General features: G+C 41.3%; 1 protein-coding gene and 1 pseudogene across 1 annotated transcript in view; both read right to left on the minus strand.

The window, feature by feature from the left end:
* YTHDF2 (YTH N6-methyladenosine RNA binding protein F2) overlaps positions 1–15,004 on the minus strand; it is a 33,015-nt gene extending 18,011 nt beyond the window's left edge. The window contains exons 1-4 of the mRNA XM_072827457.1: positions 14,630–15,004; positions 14,107–14,131; positions 13,444–13,523; positions 8,499–10,085 (exon numbers count right to left, since the gene is read on the minus strand). Coding sequence (XP_072683558.1) covers positions 8,499–10,085; positions 13,444–13,523; positions 14,107–14,131; positions 14,630–14,656 — 1,719 coding nt within the window. The 5' untranslated portion in view covers positions 14,657–15,004. The remainder of the gene's footprint in view (positions 1–8,498; positions 10,086–13,443; positions 13,524–14,106; positions 14,132–14,629) is intronic.
* A 2,126-nt stretch (positions 15,005–17,130) lies between these two features.
* Positions 17,131–17,628, minus strand: LOC140633053 (small ribosomal subunit protein eS21 pseudogene; annotated as a pseudogene).
* Positions 17,629–17,956: the final 328 nt, after the last annotated feature.

Consider the following 17,956-nt stretch of genomic DNA (forward strand, 5'->3'; position numbering starts at 1 on the left):
AAATTTTGTGCTATTCAAAATATGTAGAGCTACAGACATGACACACTTTACAGCAATATTTTCTCTATCACTTTAAGGCTAGACAATGAACAAAAACCAAGTCCTGACATGTATACATAGCATTTGCCTATTTTCATGGTGTAAATAACATGGCATATTTCAAACTACCAATGTGACACCACTGAAAGTGGGATTGAGGAGAGATGTGCAATGGCACGGTATATATTGATACAACAGATGTAAATAAATAACTTCAAGAGTGATAAATTTGAGTATTTATTATGGTTGAGTGCTCGCTTCGGCAACACATACACTAAAATATTATGGTTGAAAAGTAATAGTGGTATTCTAAGTTTATGTTGTTTAACTGTAATTTTTATTATAAACTATAATGAATTTAATGTAAATACAAAAGCATTTAAAACAGCTCTTAATACAATGTATTTAATTTTGTCTTTTTTTTTTTTTTAAGATTTTATTTATTCATAGAGACAGAGGGAGAGAGGGGCAGAGACACAGGCAGAGGGAGAAGCAGGCTCCATACAGGAAGCCTGACATGGGACTCTATCCTGGGTCTCCAGGATCACACCCGGCTGCAGGCGGCGCTAAACTACTGCGCCACCAGGGCTGCCCTAATTTTGTCACTTAATAATGACTTTTTAAAATAATGTTTAACAGCCAGCTTGCTAAAATTCTTAAAAGCTCAACAGCTAACAATTAGCCAGCTTCACATCATTGACTTAACTGAAATACCAATTCTACCACTTATTAAGCAATGAGTCCTTATACAAATAACCTCTTTGGGCCTGCTTCCTCATCTAAAATGAGAATATACTGAACTTTTGTGTACACTATGTGCCAGGCACTATGCTACTATCTGAGTGCTTACTACTAATTCTATTTGACATGGTTCAAATGTTATTTCTTCCACAAAGCCTTCCTTAATTTCCCCAAATTTATCACTCTTCTCAGAAAACCATTTCTTGGGACACCTGGGTGGCTCAGCGGTTGAACCTTTGGCTCAGGGTGTAATCCCGGAGTCCTGGGATCAAGTCCCACATGGAACCTGCTTCTCCCTCTCCCTGGGTCTCTGCCTCACTGTGTCTCTCATGAATAAATAAAATCTTAAAAAAAAAAAAAAAAAAAAAGGGATCCCGGGGTGGCTCAGCGGTTTAGCGCCTGCCTTCCGCCCAGGGCATGATCCTGGAGACCCAGGATCGAGTCCCACATCAGGCTCCTTGCATGGAGCCTGCTTCTCCATCTGTCTCTGCCTCTCTCTCTCTCTCTCTCTCTCTCTCTCTCATGAATAAATAAAATCTTTAAAAAAAAAAAAAAAAAAAGAAAAGAAAACCATTTCTTCATTCCTCTATTACAGTTCTTATCCTGTATTTTATCATTTTGTACCTTATCAATTAACAAACACTTGTTCAAAGATGGATACAAAAGGCATGGCTAAAAGAGATGCAAATTCAGTTTCATCTATTCTCTTCTAGTCCTCTTCTAAGGAGGCTGCAGAAAGGCATTTTATCTATCCATGAAGGAAAATGATGAGTAACACAAGTAGAATTTCCTCAACCCTTTTGGCAGAGAGACAAGTAATCTTATCTTCAAGACAGAAGTAGACATAAACAGCCTTAGAATTTAAAAAAAAAGTCCAGATTTGCCATCCCAATTAAAACAGGATACCCAGGGGGACACCTAGGTGGCTCAGTGGTTGGGTGTCTGCCTTTGGCTCAGGGTGTGATCTCAGTCTGGGGATGAACTCCCACTTCAGGCTCCCTGTGAGGAGCCTGCTTCTCCCTCTCCTTGTGTGTCTGCCTCTCTCTGTGTGTCTCTCTGAATAAATAAACAATAACAACAACAACAACAACAAAAAAAAACAGGATAGCCAAGGACACCTGGTGCCTCAGCAGTTGAGCGTCTGCCTGCCTTTGGCTCAGGGCTTGATCCCTGGGTCTGGGGATTGAGTCCCACATCAGGCTCCATGTGGGGATCCTGCTTCTCCCTCAGCCTATGTCTCTGCCTGTGTCTCTCATGAATAAATAAAATCTTAAAACAGAGTACCAGCATTCCATTAGTTCTGAAGAGGCAATTTAAACCAGTGGCGGAAGGAGAAATACCAAATGGAAAGGAACAATATCCCATAGTTATTTATTCCCTAAGGACTTAATAAGAAAACATTATTTGGCTTTTAAAGTGATGCTTTCTAACTTTTGTATCACAAACTTTACTTGGATATTTTTAATTTTTTTCTAAAGTTGAAAATAGAATGAGGGCACCTGGCTGGCTCAGTCAGTGGAGCATGTGACTCTTGATCTTGGGCTCATGAGCAAAAGCCCCACACTGGCACAGTACTTAAAAAGAAAGGAAGAAAGAAAAGAAAATGGAGCCAGTGTTGATTGCTTCAAGTATTTCCCAACAAAAGATTAAATGCACAAATCAAAGGGTTAGGAGGAAGATGGACCAAAAAAAAAAATTTTTTTTAAACAAACAAACAAAAAAAACCCCAAACTTCCTTATAAAGAGAAACACTAGGGCGCCTGGGTGACTCAGTCAATTGTCTAACTCTTGATTTCTGCTCAGGTCAGGATTTCAGGGTCGTGAGATCAGGCGCCATGATCTTTCCCTCTGCCTCTCCCTCCCCTGCTTTCTTTAAAAAAAAAAAAAGAGAGAGAGAGAAAGAGACTGAAATATTACTTGCACCAACACCATAGGCAAACTGGATTTAAAGAAAAAGGAAATATTTTTCTTAAATAATGATTTCTATGATCCTTTAATAAGTTTTTAAATTTTTTAAAATTGTATTTGAGAAAGCACACACATGCAAGCTGGGGAAGGAGCAAAGAGAAGAGAAATAGACACCACCACCCACACCCCACCGTGCTGAGCAGGGAGCCCAATGTGGGGCTGGATCCCAGGATACCTCAATCATGACCTGAGCCAAAGGCACCTGCCTACTACATTAGAATTAATGAAAAATTAATACCTGAGCCACCCAGGTATGTTTCAGATAACAAATTTTTCATTAATACTAATGTAGTAAATGTTTTAAAAATAACTATCCATATACCTTATCTGTACTAAGATTTGCTGGGAATCTACCAATCCTTTCTGTTATCCATATCCTTCTAGCCTCAAGTCCTTTATATGTAATAATTAGGTCAAAAAATATAAAACAGAAATAACCTTCTTATAAAGCTCTGTTAAGTAACATCAATTCCTCTCCAAGAATTTCAAATGTTATCTTGCACTGGATAACTCTTTTATCCTTTGTCTCTCTGATCTACTAGACTATTCCACCTATAAATCTTCCCTACAACGTATCTAATAAAAGTTGTTTTGGTCTCTTCTTGAAACCCTCCTGTGACTAAGAACTTTAAAAAGTTCTCCCTTTTAAAATCTTCCTCCCTATAACCTCTATCCTTTGGTTCTGGTGCTGTCTTTTGGCATGGAGAATAAACCCACCAGTCTTTTTTTTTTTTTTTAAGTGAACTCTACACCCAACATGAAACTTGAACTCAGACCCTGAGATCTAGAATCACATGCTCTACTGACTGAGCTAGTCAGGTGCCCCTAAACCTACCACTCTTAAAGGCATTTGATAACAGCTATCCTATGCCTCTTCTAAATCATCTCTTCTAAACACTCTGATATACACTAAGGCGTAAGAGGAAAAACAAGTAATGGGTATCAAACACAACACTGGTGGGCACCTGGATGGCTCAGTGGTTGAGCATCTGCCTTTGGCTCAGGTCACGATCACGGGGTCCTGGGATTGAGTCCCGCATTGGGCTCCCCAGGGGGAGCTTGCTTCTTCCTCTGCCTATGTCTCTGCCTCTGCCCGTTTCTCTGTGTCTCTCTCATGAATATATACATAAAATCTTTAAACACACACACATCACTGGAAGAAGTGAGCTGACAGGTATTCAGTAATGGTATCTATTATTACCATATAATGGGGTTCACTTTTACTTCTACAAGCTTCCCATTGCCTTCCATGCAAAGGTAACAACAAGGAGAACACCACCTGATTTATGGAATTGTTGAATCACTACTATACTGTACAATGTATGTACTAAAACTAATATAACACTATATGTTGGGATCCCTGGGTGGTGCAGCGGTTTGGCGCCTGCCTTTGGCCCAAGGCGCGATCTTGGAGACCCGGGATCGAATCCCACATGGGGCTCCCGGTGCATGGAGTCTGCTTCTCCCTCTGCCTGTGTCTCTGCCCCTCTCTCTCTCTCTCTGGGACTATCATAAATAAATAAAACTTAAAAAAAAATAAGAAAAAAACACTATATGTTAAGTGGAATTAAACTAGTATATGTTATAAGCAAATATAACAGTGTATGTTAACTACAATTAAAATAAAAACTTATTAAGAAAAAGTTAACATCAAGTAGCTCCTCTATCCTGATTCAAATTAGACCTTAATGCTTTCTTTTAAACTCTAGAATTTTTTTAAACCAACTGTGCCTTTCTCAGTTTCCTTGTATCTCAAACTAACCGCATAAACGTTTCTTTCAATTCTCCTATTCTAATCTCCAACAAGCTTCCATTGTGGAGAAATCCATTCTACAAATACCAATTAGACTTGCTCTTAAACTGTACAGGACTTCTAGTTCCAAATTATCATCTATATGGTGTCACAGACGTGGGCTGTCCTGAACCTAGGTTCAGTCTTCCCCAAACACCTCTGGCTACCTTCTATACATCTTTAAAGGCTCATCACAAAGTTCATGTCCTCCTCCAGGATTTCTTCTGTGACCAATCCACCCACACTCCAAGCATGGAAGTTCTCACTTCCAAATTGGCACCCTGTGCATATCTTGAGAAAATACTTTCTCTTTTGTATGCCTACCTGTCGCTAGTGTAAGTGACAATACCTGACAATACACTCCAGCTTTCTCTGTAGTACCTAGCACACAGCAAAGAACAGATATATAACTTCATTACAATTCTCAAGCAGCATAATAAATCTTATGTATATCCAAGCACACTCCAAGTCATCACTATTTTTAGGTCTTCTGCTTGAAGAGTACTTTTAGAGGTATTTAAGAAATCCTGATATTTTCCCTTAATAGCAATTAAATTTTTAAAAATATACACCTCAAGCCATTGTCACAATAGTCACATCTTCTCTAGCTGTCTCTTTCCCATTAGCTTTCCAGTTATTCAGAAAAATCAGTGACCCAAGTCCCTGACTGAATCTAAGACTGGGATAGGCTTCAAGAAAATTATGCAGTCCCTGGTCCCCTCTACTATTTTTACTTTTACCTATAGTTAAAAGGCTGGAAACGTAAGACAAAAATTAAACCAACTATTAACGAAGTTTATGAAAAACATAGCACATCATTTACGCAGGGAATAACTCTCCCTTTACGCCATACTACTCTAAAGTTTAAACAAAAGAGGTTAACTCACTTCTTTTGACAATAATTCTTTCAAAAAAATCTTTCAGAAAGAAAAAGTCCCATATGGCAATATACAGCACAGCCAAAACCTTCAAAAAGCCTATACCCTTTCAGGCAGCAATAACATTGAAGGACAGGTGTGAATCAGTATTTTTATCAACGGATGTTCACTGGAGTGTCATTTTAGCTGTAAAAAAATATAAAGAAGCTGACAAAAATAAATAAAAATAAAAAAATTTAAAAAGCTGACAAATCTAAGATTGGTAAATTATAATTAATCTATGATAGAATACTATGAAGCAATCAAAAGTGATGTCATAGAAGAATATTTAACAATTAGGGAAAGGTTCTAAATAAATGCAGAAAGCAGGTTACAAAATAGTATCTGAAGTATACAACAGAGAAAACCACATATGGAAAACGACCCTAAAGTTCGTTGAAGTTTCAAGCCACATAGATCCAATGCTTGAAGTTCTATGATACTGAATTACATCATGGAAAAGAGCAAGTCAGTAATAGTAGGCAAAAATGGCTATAGTTCTGCTTACTGTGTTCTGCCAAGATACGTGCCCAATCATGGAATTTTAGAATAGCTGTGACATCATTTCCAGGATGAAGCTTAAGTATTTCCCTACTTACTGAGTTACCATGCCCATTTGGCACGATTTTATAATCTTGTAAATGAACACCCGACCTAAAAGGGTATGCTGCCTCAATGAATTATCAGCTCAACTCTCATGAAACTTGTTTTCTTTGGAAGTCTGATCAAGTCCTAGGGTCTGGGATCAAGTCCCACATATCCTTAAGGGGAGCCTACTTCTCCCTCTGCCGATGTCTCTGCCCCTCTTTCTCTCTAGGTCTCTCCAATGAATAAATAAAATTAAAAAAAAAAAAAAAAGGACTGGCTTTACAGTTATGTAAGGATGTTAAGGATAACAGTGGGCAAGTAAGGCAATACTAACTGAAAAGGTAACTGGGTTTAGAAGCAATCATAGGGACCTTCCTGAAAAACCGCAGCTATCTCTTCTCACAAAAGATAAACTGAAAAGTAATCTGACACAAGTATAATCAAAGCTTTTATTTTTTTTATTTTTGGTGGTTTGTTCACCAGCCTGAGAACAATCGGTATACTCATTCATCAAAAGTCTTTATGGAATGGTTTTAAGAAAGATCCGTTAGCTCTCTTAACAAAGACCCTAAACTTTGATTATTATTACTCAGTATTAAAACACCACAAAGCTGGTCAATTCCAAAATGTGAATCTTACACCTCCTTTATGAAATTGAATTATTATTCACTGAACCACTCAAGTGAAAAGCAAATCTGATTACAAGTCTATATAAATTAACAGCCCTCAAATTTGCTACTGCCTTTTTAAATCCAGGTTTCCCCACTAGTTCTAACAAATACAAATTGATCTTATCATTTGTGCTGTACATTCCTAAAAATGTAATTCTGTCTTTGCCTTCCTATTTTTATTTTTTTCGCCTTCCTATTTTTAATCACAAAGTGTTAAGACAACTTTGCAGATGAAAACAAGCAAATTCACAACATGGGATTGATTTTATGAATGTTTCAAGTGGTTAAACTAAGCACCTGGATGCCCCTCACACATTAATAATCTGCTATGAAAAAAAAAATAATAATCTGCTATGAAACTGATTTCATACATGATGCTTAAAAAGTCCTTTCCTTGAGTTTCTCTAAATATAGGAGCCTGTTAAAACATCTTTAGAGCCTTTCAAATAATCAATAAACTATTTCTTCAAGATTATGGCAGATTTTAAATTAAACTTAAAGGAAATTAAAGGGAATTTAAAGGACAAAAAAAGGATTTTTTTTTTAAAAAAGGATTTTTTGACTGAACTTTTTCAGTAATGTGGCTCTGTACTTTTAGCATCACTGACAAGCAGATCTCCATTTTTATTCATCTGCACACACTAGAAGGTAAGATGGCAACCATCCTAATTTAGTTGGACAACTATGCACCTCTAATTCTATGTTATGGAGATGGAGAGTCTAACCAAAGAGCCCTCCTTCCACTGCTCAAAAAATAAGCTTTTACAGAGGCTTCTTTTAACAAGTGCCTCTTAGAGGCACTCCTAGATCAAATATATAAAATCTATGAATTCATGACAAATATTTATATGAACTTAATAGGCTATTTTACATTTGAAGCTAACCACTTACGATTCTATCACTAATATGTAATCTTAAAAAAAAAAAAAAAAAGGTCTCCTTGCCCATAATAATCTCTTCACCTACTTCCTACATTTAAATGTCTAAGTCCTAGATAATACATGCTCTGCCCCCCAATCAGTATTTTACCATTCTCTATGGCCGTAAAAGTTTACATTCACTCAACACACACAGACCAAGCATTCCCAACACTTTCCAATAAATTCCAATTCTTTCATTTGGACCTAATTCTCCATCGTCACTTGTGACAAAGAGGAAACAAGATACAGTTACTCTTCAGGAATACAACAGCATTCTAAGAGCAAGAGATTAAGCTTTTTCTGATTATCTGTTTTGCAAGTTTTATGTAATAAATGTTACCTTTTCAAATGACAAAAGAGTTTTAGAAAAAGTAACTAAGAATAGGAAGAAAAAAGTTCTGAAAAATACCAAATACTGCCAATTGTCAAAGGCAGGCAGAAAGCGATGTCAGGCCTTGGTGACACACCAACTCCTGACTCAACCACCATACCCGACTTAGGCCAAAAGTTCATTATAAGAAAACTTTTACCTTTTCTCTGCCATATTACAGTCTCAACTTTTTCTTACTTGAATTTCTATGGTTCTATCACTTCAATTACTCCCTTTGCATTTCTTTTGGCCTTGTTCTTCACCTCTGTTGCATCACTTAAATTCAGTTTCTCTACAGTTTCTGCTTTCCGTTAATTTAAGCCCACATTTCTACACACTAAGTCAAACAGTAACACCAATTATACTTCCATAAAGGCTTGAACTGTTAAGTGATATGTTATTTACAGAGCTTTTACTAACCATTCAGAATACCTCTCCTGTTCTAATTCCTTCTCCTTCCCTAAAAGTCTTTAAGAATGGTAAACTGATTACCTTTTTAACACTTTCTTCTTCCTCTTGGCGTTTCTCATAGTGTGAGAAGTCATCAAAAATCGAAGTGGTGTGCTTGTAGCTGGCTATGATTTTCAACACCTGCTTAGCCTTTTCCAGAGGCACTTCCTGAGTGTCCCTGGAGTTGGTCACTGGTTTATTCTCGTTGTTCTCTAGGCGAATGTGTCGCAGTTGGCTATTGGGAACGTCCTTCACAAAAATCCACCTGACATCAAAACGACCCTTCCATTTGTCCTGGGACCACACACCTGCACATGTGTTGTAGTCCACAGCAGATTTCATTTCTGCAACGCCACAGAAGTGTCCACTGCCGTTGACACTGAAAAGTAAGTAAACGGGGCCTTTCCCGTTCATGGAGCGATAAGCAGCATCCAGTCTCTTGTTACCATGCTCTGTGCTGCACCAGATATTATACTTAATGGAACGGTGGATATCGTCCTCAGAGTAGCTCTTAATGATGAAAACCCGGCCATGTTTCAGATTCCAGTCAAAATCCTTAGGGTTATAGTTATTAATGGACCGCAGCTTCTCCAACACTGGGTGAGGTTCTGAAGGAGTAGATCCAGATCCAGCCTGAGACTGTCCTACTCCATTACCATCCACCCCATTATGACCGAACCCACTGCCACGGTTCCGAGGTGCTACCCAGCGGGTTGGCTGAGTTGCCTGTTGCTGGACTGAGAGCTGCGCAGGCTGTGGTGGAGGTGGGGGCAATGGCTGTGTCTGTTGCCCCACTGATGCCTGAGCCACTGGTGGGCTATTGTTGGCCTGCTGACCTACAGGCTGGGGAGACCCCTGGGTTGGCTGCTGACCTATATTCTGAACCAAAGCCTGTGAGGGGGCTTTTGCAACAGGACCCTTGTTATCCCAAGTTCCAATATCCATATTATGCTTTATTGGGGGTGGTGGAAGACTTGACCCTGCAATGCCATTCTTGGTCTTCAACTTAGGTTGCTGTTTCGCAGGCTTGCTAGCAATATCAGCCCAAGATGCTGGTTTTGGAGGAGCAATAGTAGCTGGAGGCAAACTATTGGAAGCCACGATGTTACCAGTAATGGACCCACTACCAACTGCAGAACCTACAACTTTTGGAACATTGCTTGCAACTTCTGTGCTACCCAACTTCAGTGCTGCCATCCCTTGGTCTATTGTATTCATGCCAGGAGCCTTATTGAGGGTCTCACTGGCAAAAGCTGACTGTCCATCGATCATGGCTCCACCTAAGGAGCTAGGTGCATAAGCATAATTGCTACTATATCCAGAGCTCTGAGTAGACTGTCCCTGAGAACTGTTATTTCCCCAAGCTGAGAAGTCAATCCCACTGGGAAAGAAATTAAAACCATGCTGACCAAGAAATGGAGTGCTACCTAGGGCTCCTGGTTGTCCAAACATTGCATCTGGTAGGAAATGAGGCTCTCCGTTGCTCAGCTGTCCATAAGAAGTTAGATAGGGCATGGCTGTATCACCCCCAGTAGACCAAGCAGCTTCACCCAAAGAATAGGAGAAGCCAATGGAGGGACTGTAGTAACTGGGTAAGTAGGAATCTGACATGGCAGTATATGCATTATTCTGTGGAAAAGAAAAAAAAAGACAAATCAAAACTAAACACAAAAATTAATAAAATAACAATCAGGACATTTCCTCCCCCAACTATTCACTCAATTCAAATCCAATTAAAAAAGCAAGTGACCAGGGATCCCTGGGTGGCGCAGCGGTTTGGCGCCTGCCTTTGGCCCAGGGCGCGATCCTGGAGACCCGGGATCGAATCCCACATCGGGCTCCCGGTGCATGGAGCCTGCTTCTCCCTCTGCCTGTGTCTCTGCCTCTCTCTCTCTCTCTATGTGACTATCATAAATAAATAAAATTTAAAAAAAAAATAAATAAAAAAAAAAAAAAAAAAGCAAGTGACCATTTCAAGTGGTGTCTTTCCATAAACCTGCTACAATTCTTACAAGAGATTTTGGTTTCATAATTGCAATATTTAAACATTTCTAATTAAACTGACATATAATGATATATGCCTTAACCTTAGCACTATAATTCAGAAAAGGGAAAACCCAGCATCTCTATAGAAGTGTTGAGATGATGCTTTTATTAAAACCAGTTCTCCCTGGATTTAAGGAGTGCAAATTTTGGCAGATTGGAGGAGTGTTCCTAAAAGCTTCCTATCAAAACCATACTATGATAGATAAAACAAAACTAAAAAACTGAGTATTTCAAGTTCTAGCCCCAAAATCTGTGCAGCCGTTCCTCAACCATAAATCACTACACCTCGTTTACATCATTAGCCTCTTGGCCAACCACCTGGGAACATCAATAGATGCCACTATTTAATTATAACCTGGAAGGAAATGGCACAATAGCTCCCAGAGTTTAAAACTAGAAAAACGTTGCTACCTGTTCTACTTTACCTATAATTTTAATTACAAAATTAATGGCTGTAGGTTCAAATGCACACCTGATTTTTCCATTAAAAGAATTCAAAAAAAAAAAAGAATTCCAAAAACACTGTAAACTCTGTATCTTTAAGAATTATCCTAAAGAATAACCAAAAATATATACTTACACTCAACTAGTCTACACATTAGGAAACCGATTCCATTGCAAAAACCTCAATCATTCTTGACCTTAGTTTGTGAACAGTATTTGAACTTTTTTTTTTGTATTTGAACTTTTTTATAAATGCTGTAACTAACTCACAGAATAGTCCCTTCAATAAGAAGCTGGATATAAAAAGTTGGTCTGTATAAGTACAGATATGGCTCAAGTCAAAATAGAGTACTTTACCCTATCTTCAAAATAGCTCTGGTACAAGAGTAAATTTTCTTGATGGGCATAGAGGGACACATGAAATTGTTGAATCACTACTACACTGTACCCCTGAAACTAATATAACTGTGTATTAAGTACACTGGAATTAAAATAATAGCTCTGGTACGTAAAAATCCATTAACTAGTGAATAAAGAATTTTAAGAAACTTGGATGTGCATAAGAATGTCAGGACAGAAGTTTGTTTTACCAAAGCGAACAGTACTTCTCCCTTGCCAAACACAGCTCTTGAAAATTAAATGTTTCAACTAATGTGGTTTGATACAATGGTGCTTTTCCCTGCCAAAATTTCCTTACCAAAAAAAAAAAAAAGCTAAGTCCTTTCACACATACCCTCAAGTTTAAAAGAAGTCTATTTCTTGAAGATAGTGTTAAAACTTTAACAGATTCAAATCCATTATGAATAAGAAATTTAGTCTAGAATCAATGGATTAACCCTGAAGGATTATACCAACATAGGGCGATGAATAATGGTTAAAAAGTAGGTGAATTACCCTTGACAAACTACAAAGAACAAAGATTCTCAAGTTACCCATCTATTCAACCAAGATTTCTACTCCCCAAACTTCCAAATTTTTAAGATATTTAAGCTTTAGCTCATTTGAGAAGTAAAAAACATGGACTTAATATCAGAGGTTATGCCATTATATAGCTGAATGCCTACACCTGAACTGGCAGGTTCCCACATGCCCCTGAGCTCAAAAATCTGAATTACACAATGTTTCACAAGAACTACCTAGAATTATGTTTCTAAAAGCTCCCACTCTCCCTGTTATAATGATTATGTAAGCAAACTACTTCAATAGCAGGAACCTATTAATAGTTCATTCCTCTACTTCCTTCCTACTTTTCCTGATTAACTGGTTGACTTCTCTGAAAACTTTTCCCAATCACTTGCTTAAGTGGTTTCTACACTCTCAATGGAGAAAATTTCATGAGGGATCTAAAAATTTTATGCAAGAATTAGGTCCAAATATGAGCATGCACCAATATGTCAAGTTTTAAAACTATATTATCTATCGCATGGCATCTGTTCACGTTTAAATGTTTCATAAGCTTTTTCTTTTTTTTTTTTTTAAGATTTTATTTATTTATTTATCCACAAGAGACGGGGGGGGGGGGGGGGGGGGGGGCAGAGACACAGGCAGAGGGAGAAGCAGGCTCCATGCAGGGAGCCTGACGTGGGACTCCATCTGGGGTCTCCAGGATCACGCCCTGGGCCAAAGGTGGCGCTAAACTGCTGAGCTACCTGGGCTGCCCTGCTTTTTCATTTTTTAGGATATCTTGAGTTACTGTAAGTTTTTCTTTTTGTTTATTAACCTGTGGATTTTTATTAGCTACGACCCTGAGTGTTATGTGTTTGGGACCCAAGATATTAATGCAAAAGAACTGACAAATCAAAGTAGTTTCTACATGCACAGATCATGTTAACATATGAGGCTGCAGAGCTAGAAGAAATTAGAATAGGTTACATGGCAAAAACCTCAATCATTCTTGAGCTTCGTTTGTGCTAAACAGTATTTTATCTTCCTTTAACTCCATTTTATGAATCCTATAGCTCCCGTAAGTGAGGAGCCCAAAGTGTACAAAGTTGGTGCCTACAGATACAGCTCAGCTTGAAAAAGGAATACCTAAGTCCAAAATTTAGGGTAACCTAAGAAACCACTAACTAGTGACCAGATGAAAAGGAAGATTCCAGTTCTGCAGCACTGAATAAAGTTCAGGTGATTTTTTTATTACTTTTCTACCCATCACATTTGCATCCAGTTTTCCTAAAAGAAAAAGGGTTGTGGAGTAAAAACAATACTGAAGCTAAAAAGTATTCTTCAGTTTTGCACTGCTACATTCTTGGTAAGGAGAATTACTAACACATGCGGTTAGTATACTATAAAATGCTATCACCTCTCATCTCAGAATATGTTTGCTGTCAACAGAGATGGGAGTCTTAACAGCCTGTACCATTTGTAGTAACTCCTGTTACAACACATGGACGGGTATTAAGTCACCCCCTGATAATGAGATTTATTGATAGGACAGAGAAAAAAAATACGGTATCCTACACCCTTTGATCAGGCATGTAAATGGTTAACTACTCACGGGCCTTGCCTGTGGACTCAAGTAAGGTTCAAAATCATCATCATTTAATCCATCCTTTTGATGTACAGATCCATTTTGTACTGAAGGGAAAAAATTCAAATAAATTAGCAGCGCCTTAATTGTACCATCTACCTCCCAAAGTAAGCAAAATACATTCTAGCCACGGGGACCTTACTCAACAAAGCAAATAAGTTTGAATTTCAAACGGATTAAGAGGCAAGTGAACGCTGAGCAACGTTCGTCAATGAAAATGTCTCCCTCTACCCGGAGCAAGTTGATCTAAAAAAGGTCATTTTATTGGCTCCTCTAGATTTCAATTCCCTCCCGCTTCCCCTCCCCCCACCCCCCATCACATGTGAGTACTTCCAGAGTGTGATCCACGAGGATGAAAAACAAAGGCCTCCTAAGACCTACAGGAAACTAAGGACCTGGGACATTTCAAAACCGAATCCACCCCCACCCCTGATGAATTACTCCTTGTTCACTGGAAAGCTGCTCGCCAGCTGCAGGAACACACCGAAAGGGTCAAACACTTAAGTGTGAGGCACCTGCGAACTAAGCGGCTTCCGAAAGGTCCTCTCCCCGGGGCGCTTCCCGGAGACCCCGCCCCCACCACTCGGCGTCCCCCTCCCGGCCCGGGGCCACCGGCGGAGCTGGGCTCACCTTTGTTTCCTTGACCTTTTGGTCTCTGCGGGCGAAGAAAAACGTCGCCGAGCAGCAAGCCGTCCGAGGGAGAAAGGAAAAGGAAAGACGAATTAAAGCCGGGCCCGAGCAGGGAATAAAGGAGCAGGCCTGACGGGAGGCGTCAGGAATGGTGGTGAGGGGGAGGCTGAAAATGGGAGGCGGGGAAAGGCGCAGGCCGGCGGGGCCCGCGGAGAAAAAGCGGGGGACGCGCCAGCAACCCCGCCAGCGGACCAGGGCTTCAAGGAAGGGGAAGGAAACAAGGAAGAAAACGAGGCCGGCTGAGAGGAGGGCGCGCAGCGCGGCCCGTGGGCTCCGAGGCCCGGGGCGAAGCGGGAGAGCGGGCTGAGGGCGAGGCGCTGGGCGCGGCCGGCCTGAGAGGCCCGAAACCCGGCCCGCGAGAGGCGCCGCCTCGGCCCGGCCCGACCGGGGGCGGCGGGCCCGGGCCTAGTCGGGCTCTCTCTCGCCTCACACAATGGCCGAGGCATGCGGGCCGGGCCTGTACCTGCTCCAAGAGGCTGCTGGCCGACATGGCTCTCGGATCCTCACGGGTGGCGACGGCGGCGGACTCTCGTCAGGGCGGCGGCGGCGGCGGATGAGCCCTGGCGGCGGGAGCAGGCGGCGCGGCGGCGGCTTTTGTCCCTGACACTCGGGGGCCTCGGCGGACGCAGCAGAGACACAGCGCGCGGCTCGGGCTCCGGCTCCGACTCGGCGACGCTCTAGCCCGAGAGCTCAACGCCCGTCTCTATGCCTTTACGCGCGCGCCCGCCCCTCGCAGCCGAAATAAGGGCGCCGAGCGGCGGAGGCGGACGGCGCGCGCGGCGCGACGCTGACTCTCACATTCACTCACCCACGCGGAAGGGGCCCGGCGCGAAGCACTCCGGGAAGGAAGAGGCGAGGCCGCAGGGCCCTCTGGTGGGCTGGAGGAGCGGAAGCGGCGAGCGCGGCCTCCCCGCCCCCACCGCCTCGGGATTGGGGCCTGTAGGAAGGTGGGGGCGGTCAGGGTCGCGCCACGAGGTTTTGACGAACACCTCACGAGAGTAGCTTTGGCTTAAGAAAACCCACAAAAGCCAGAGTTTCTCAAGGAAGAATTGACCCCCCCCTCCCCCGCCGGAGCGCGAGAGACCTCAAAATAAACCTGCCTCCCAGCTGCAAATGGCACCCCACCCCACCCCCATCCGGGAGGGCACCCTGAGAGGGGTCACAGCCCCCAGGGAAAGTTCATGGGGGCACTGCCCGGAGACATACACAGCATCATCACTACCACCGGGGACCTGGTTATAGTCCTCTGTTGGGCTGCAAAAAGACCGCCCAGAGAACAGAATCATCCACAAAAAAATCTTGCAGGTCCCCTGCAAGAGGGATTTGGCACTGCAGGGAGGACAATCGACAGCTCTGTTTTAGGGGGGAAATTTTTTTATAAGATTATTTATTGATTTATTCATGAGAGACATAGAGAGAGAGGCAGAGACACAGGCAGAGGGCGAAGCAGTCTCCATGCAAGGAGCCGGATGTGGGACTCGATCTTGGATCCTGGGATCATGCCCTGAGCCAAAGGCAGATGCTCAACCACTGAGAGAAGTTGTTGGCCACTATGATAATCTGTTAAACTGTGGCCTTTATTTCCAAGAAAAACACACCTTACACATCTACACAAAATATCCCATGTACTTTTGACAAGTCCCGAGAATCTATAAATCTATGGACCTCAAGAGAGAATATCCTTACCTGTGAAAGGAGAGAAATTAACTCTATTTGAACACCTGCTGTGGGTTAGGTTTTGTTGATAGGTGCTTTCAAACATTTAAAAGCTAGCAGCATCTTCCAAATAATCTTCAGTCTCTGTTTTACAACTGGGGAAACAGACTAAGCGATGTCCCCAAAGTCACAAGTCTATTAAATAGTCATGTGTATAGCTAACATATTTCTAGGAGAAATATAATAGTGACCCTCCACCCCCCAAAAAATATCCTGTATTCAGGAATCAAAATCTAGATGAGATCCATAATATGTGCAAAACCATTTTTAATCAGCAGCAAACCCAAGGACAGCCTATCTCCTATTAGCTTCTGTTATTGCAAATAGTAGTAAACAGATAAATAATGCACTGTTAAGTTGTCAACCTGATACCATCCACTCTCTGGAAACAGGTTTGGTGGACTCAGTGGTAAAATAAGTGACAACATAGCATCTTGGATTTTGCATTATAATTTTGCTCAGAGTGCTCAAGGCATTTTTATCTGCCCATAATCACATTTATGTTTGGAATGAATAAGGTCAGACACCAATGTGTGATGGACTTCTGTAGAGACAGTAAAATGTCAAGTCTCAGAGCGTAGATCCCAACAAGGGAATGAAAGAAACCTAGTAAGCCTTTTTTTTTTTTTTTTAAAGATACTTAGCTAGTTAACTCCATAACCCTGATTTTTGTATAAACAGTTGCTTACACTTACCCTTGAAAGCAACATAATTTGATAAGAAAAGGATTGACCAAGAGTCATGTCCTGCGGAGGGGAGGGACTAAATATTGGCCTCATCACCAGATTTGTAACAGGTAATTTACTAGACCTTTCAGAGATTCACTCATTTGAAAAACGGAATAATAATATTTACCTAACAGGTTTGTTGTGAAGATAAAGGTTAAAAAAACAACACAGAAGCAGTCTGGTACATTGCAGATTCCTTTCCTATAATCCCATTAAGGGATAATAGTGAAAATTCCCTCCTTCCAATGACATTTGCAGGGCCTGAAAGTTTTCTTACAATAGTTCTCCCTTATCTGAGGTTTTATTTTCCTTTTTTTTTTTTTTAATTTTATTTATTTACAATAGTCACACAGAGAGAGAGAGAAGAGGCAGAGACATAGGCAGAGGGAGAGGGAGAAGCAGGCTCCATGCACCGGGAGCCCGACGTGGGATTCAATCCCAGATCTCCAGGATCACGCCCTGAGCCAAAGGCAGGCGCTAAACCGCTGCACCACCCAGGGATCCCTGAGTTTTTATTTTCCATGGTTTCAGTTACCCATGGTCAACTGTGGTCCAGACCAGATGATTCTTCCGACGTGTGGTCAGAAAAATCAACGGTAGCTTTGTGCTTGGTTATAATGCCTATGCCGTTCATTTCACATCATTGCATCATGTAGGCATTTTATCATCTCACATCATCACAAGAAGAGTGAGTATATTACAATATTTTGGGGGGTTGCTATTTATTTATGACAAATATCCCACATCCGCAATCCTCTCCTGTCAGAAGTTCTTTGAAATGATGCTGTCAGCCTTGGTCAGTCAGAGGATTCTATCCTCTGACTCACCTAACCTATGAATGGCCCCCACAGATAGCATAGATTTTAAACTGGCCATTTGAAACCACCTGTCACCTTGTCAACCTTGGCCATATTCATCTGGATGGGCGTGTGTGGTCCTTAGCACCCATGTTGCAGTAGCTGGCAGAGCATTTCTGCAACAGGTACAGGTCCACAAACTTGCTGGCATCCTATTGCATGTCCAGGGTGTGCCTGCTGCCACCACCACAAGGACGAGTACAGAAAGCTACAATAAGATATTTTTGATAGGGATCCCTGGGTGGCTCAGCCGTTTAGCACCTGCCTCTGGCCCAGGGCGTGATCCTGGAGTCCTGGGATCAAGTCCCACATTGGGCTCCCTGCTTGGAGCCTGCTTCTCCCTCTGCCTGTGTCTCTGCCTCTCTCTGTGTCTCTTGTGAATAAATAAATAAAATCTTAAAAAAAAAAAATTTTTTTTAAGATATTTTTGATAGACCCCATTCATATAACCTTTATTCCAGTATATCATTATAATTGTTTTATTATTGT

This window comes from Canis lupus, chromosome 5 (genome assembly GCF_048164855.1).
Source record: "Canis lupus baileyi chromosome 5, mCanLup2.hap1, whole genome shotgun sequence".
NCBI classification, from domain to species: domain Eukaryota; kingdom Metazoa; phylum Chordata; class Mammalia; order Carnivora; family Canidae; genus Canis; species Canis lupus.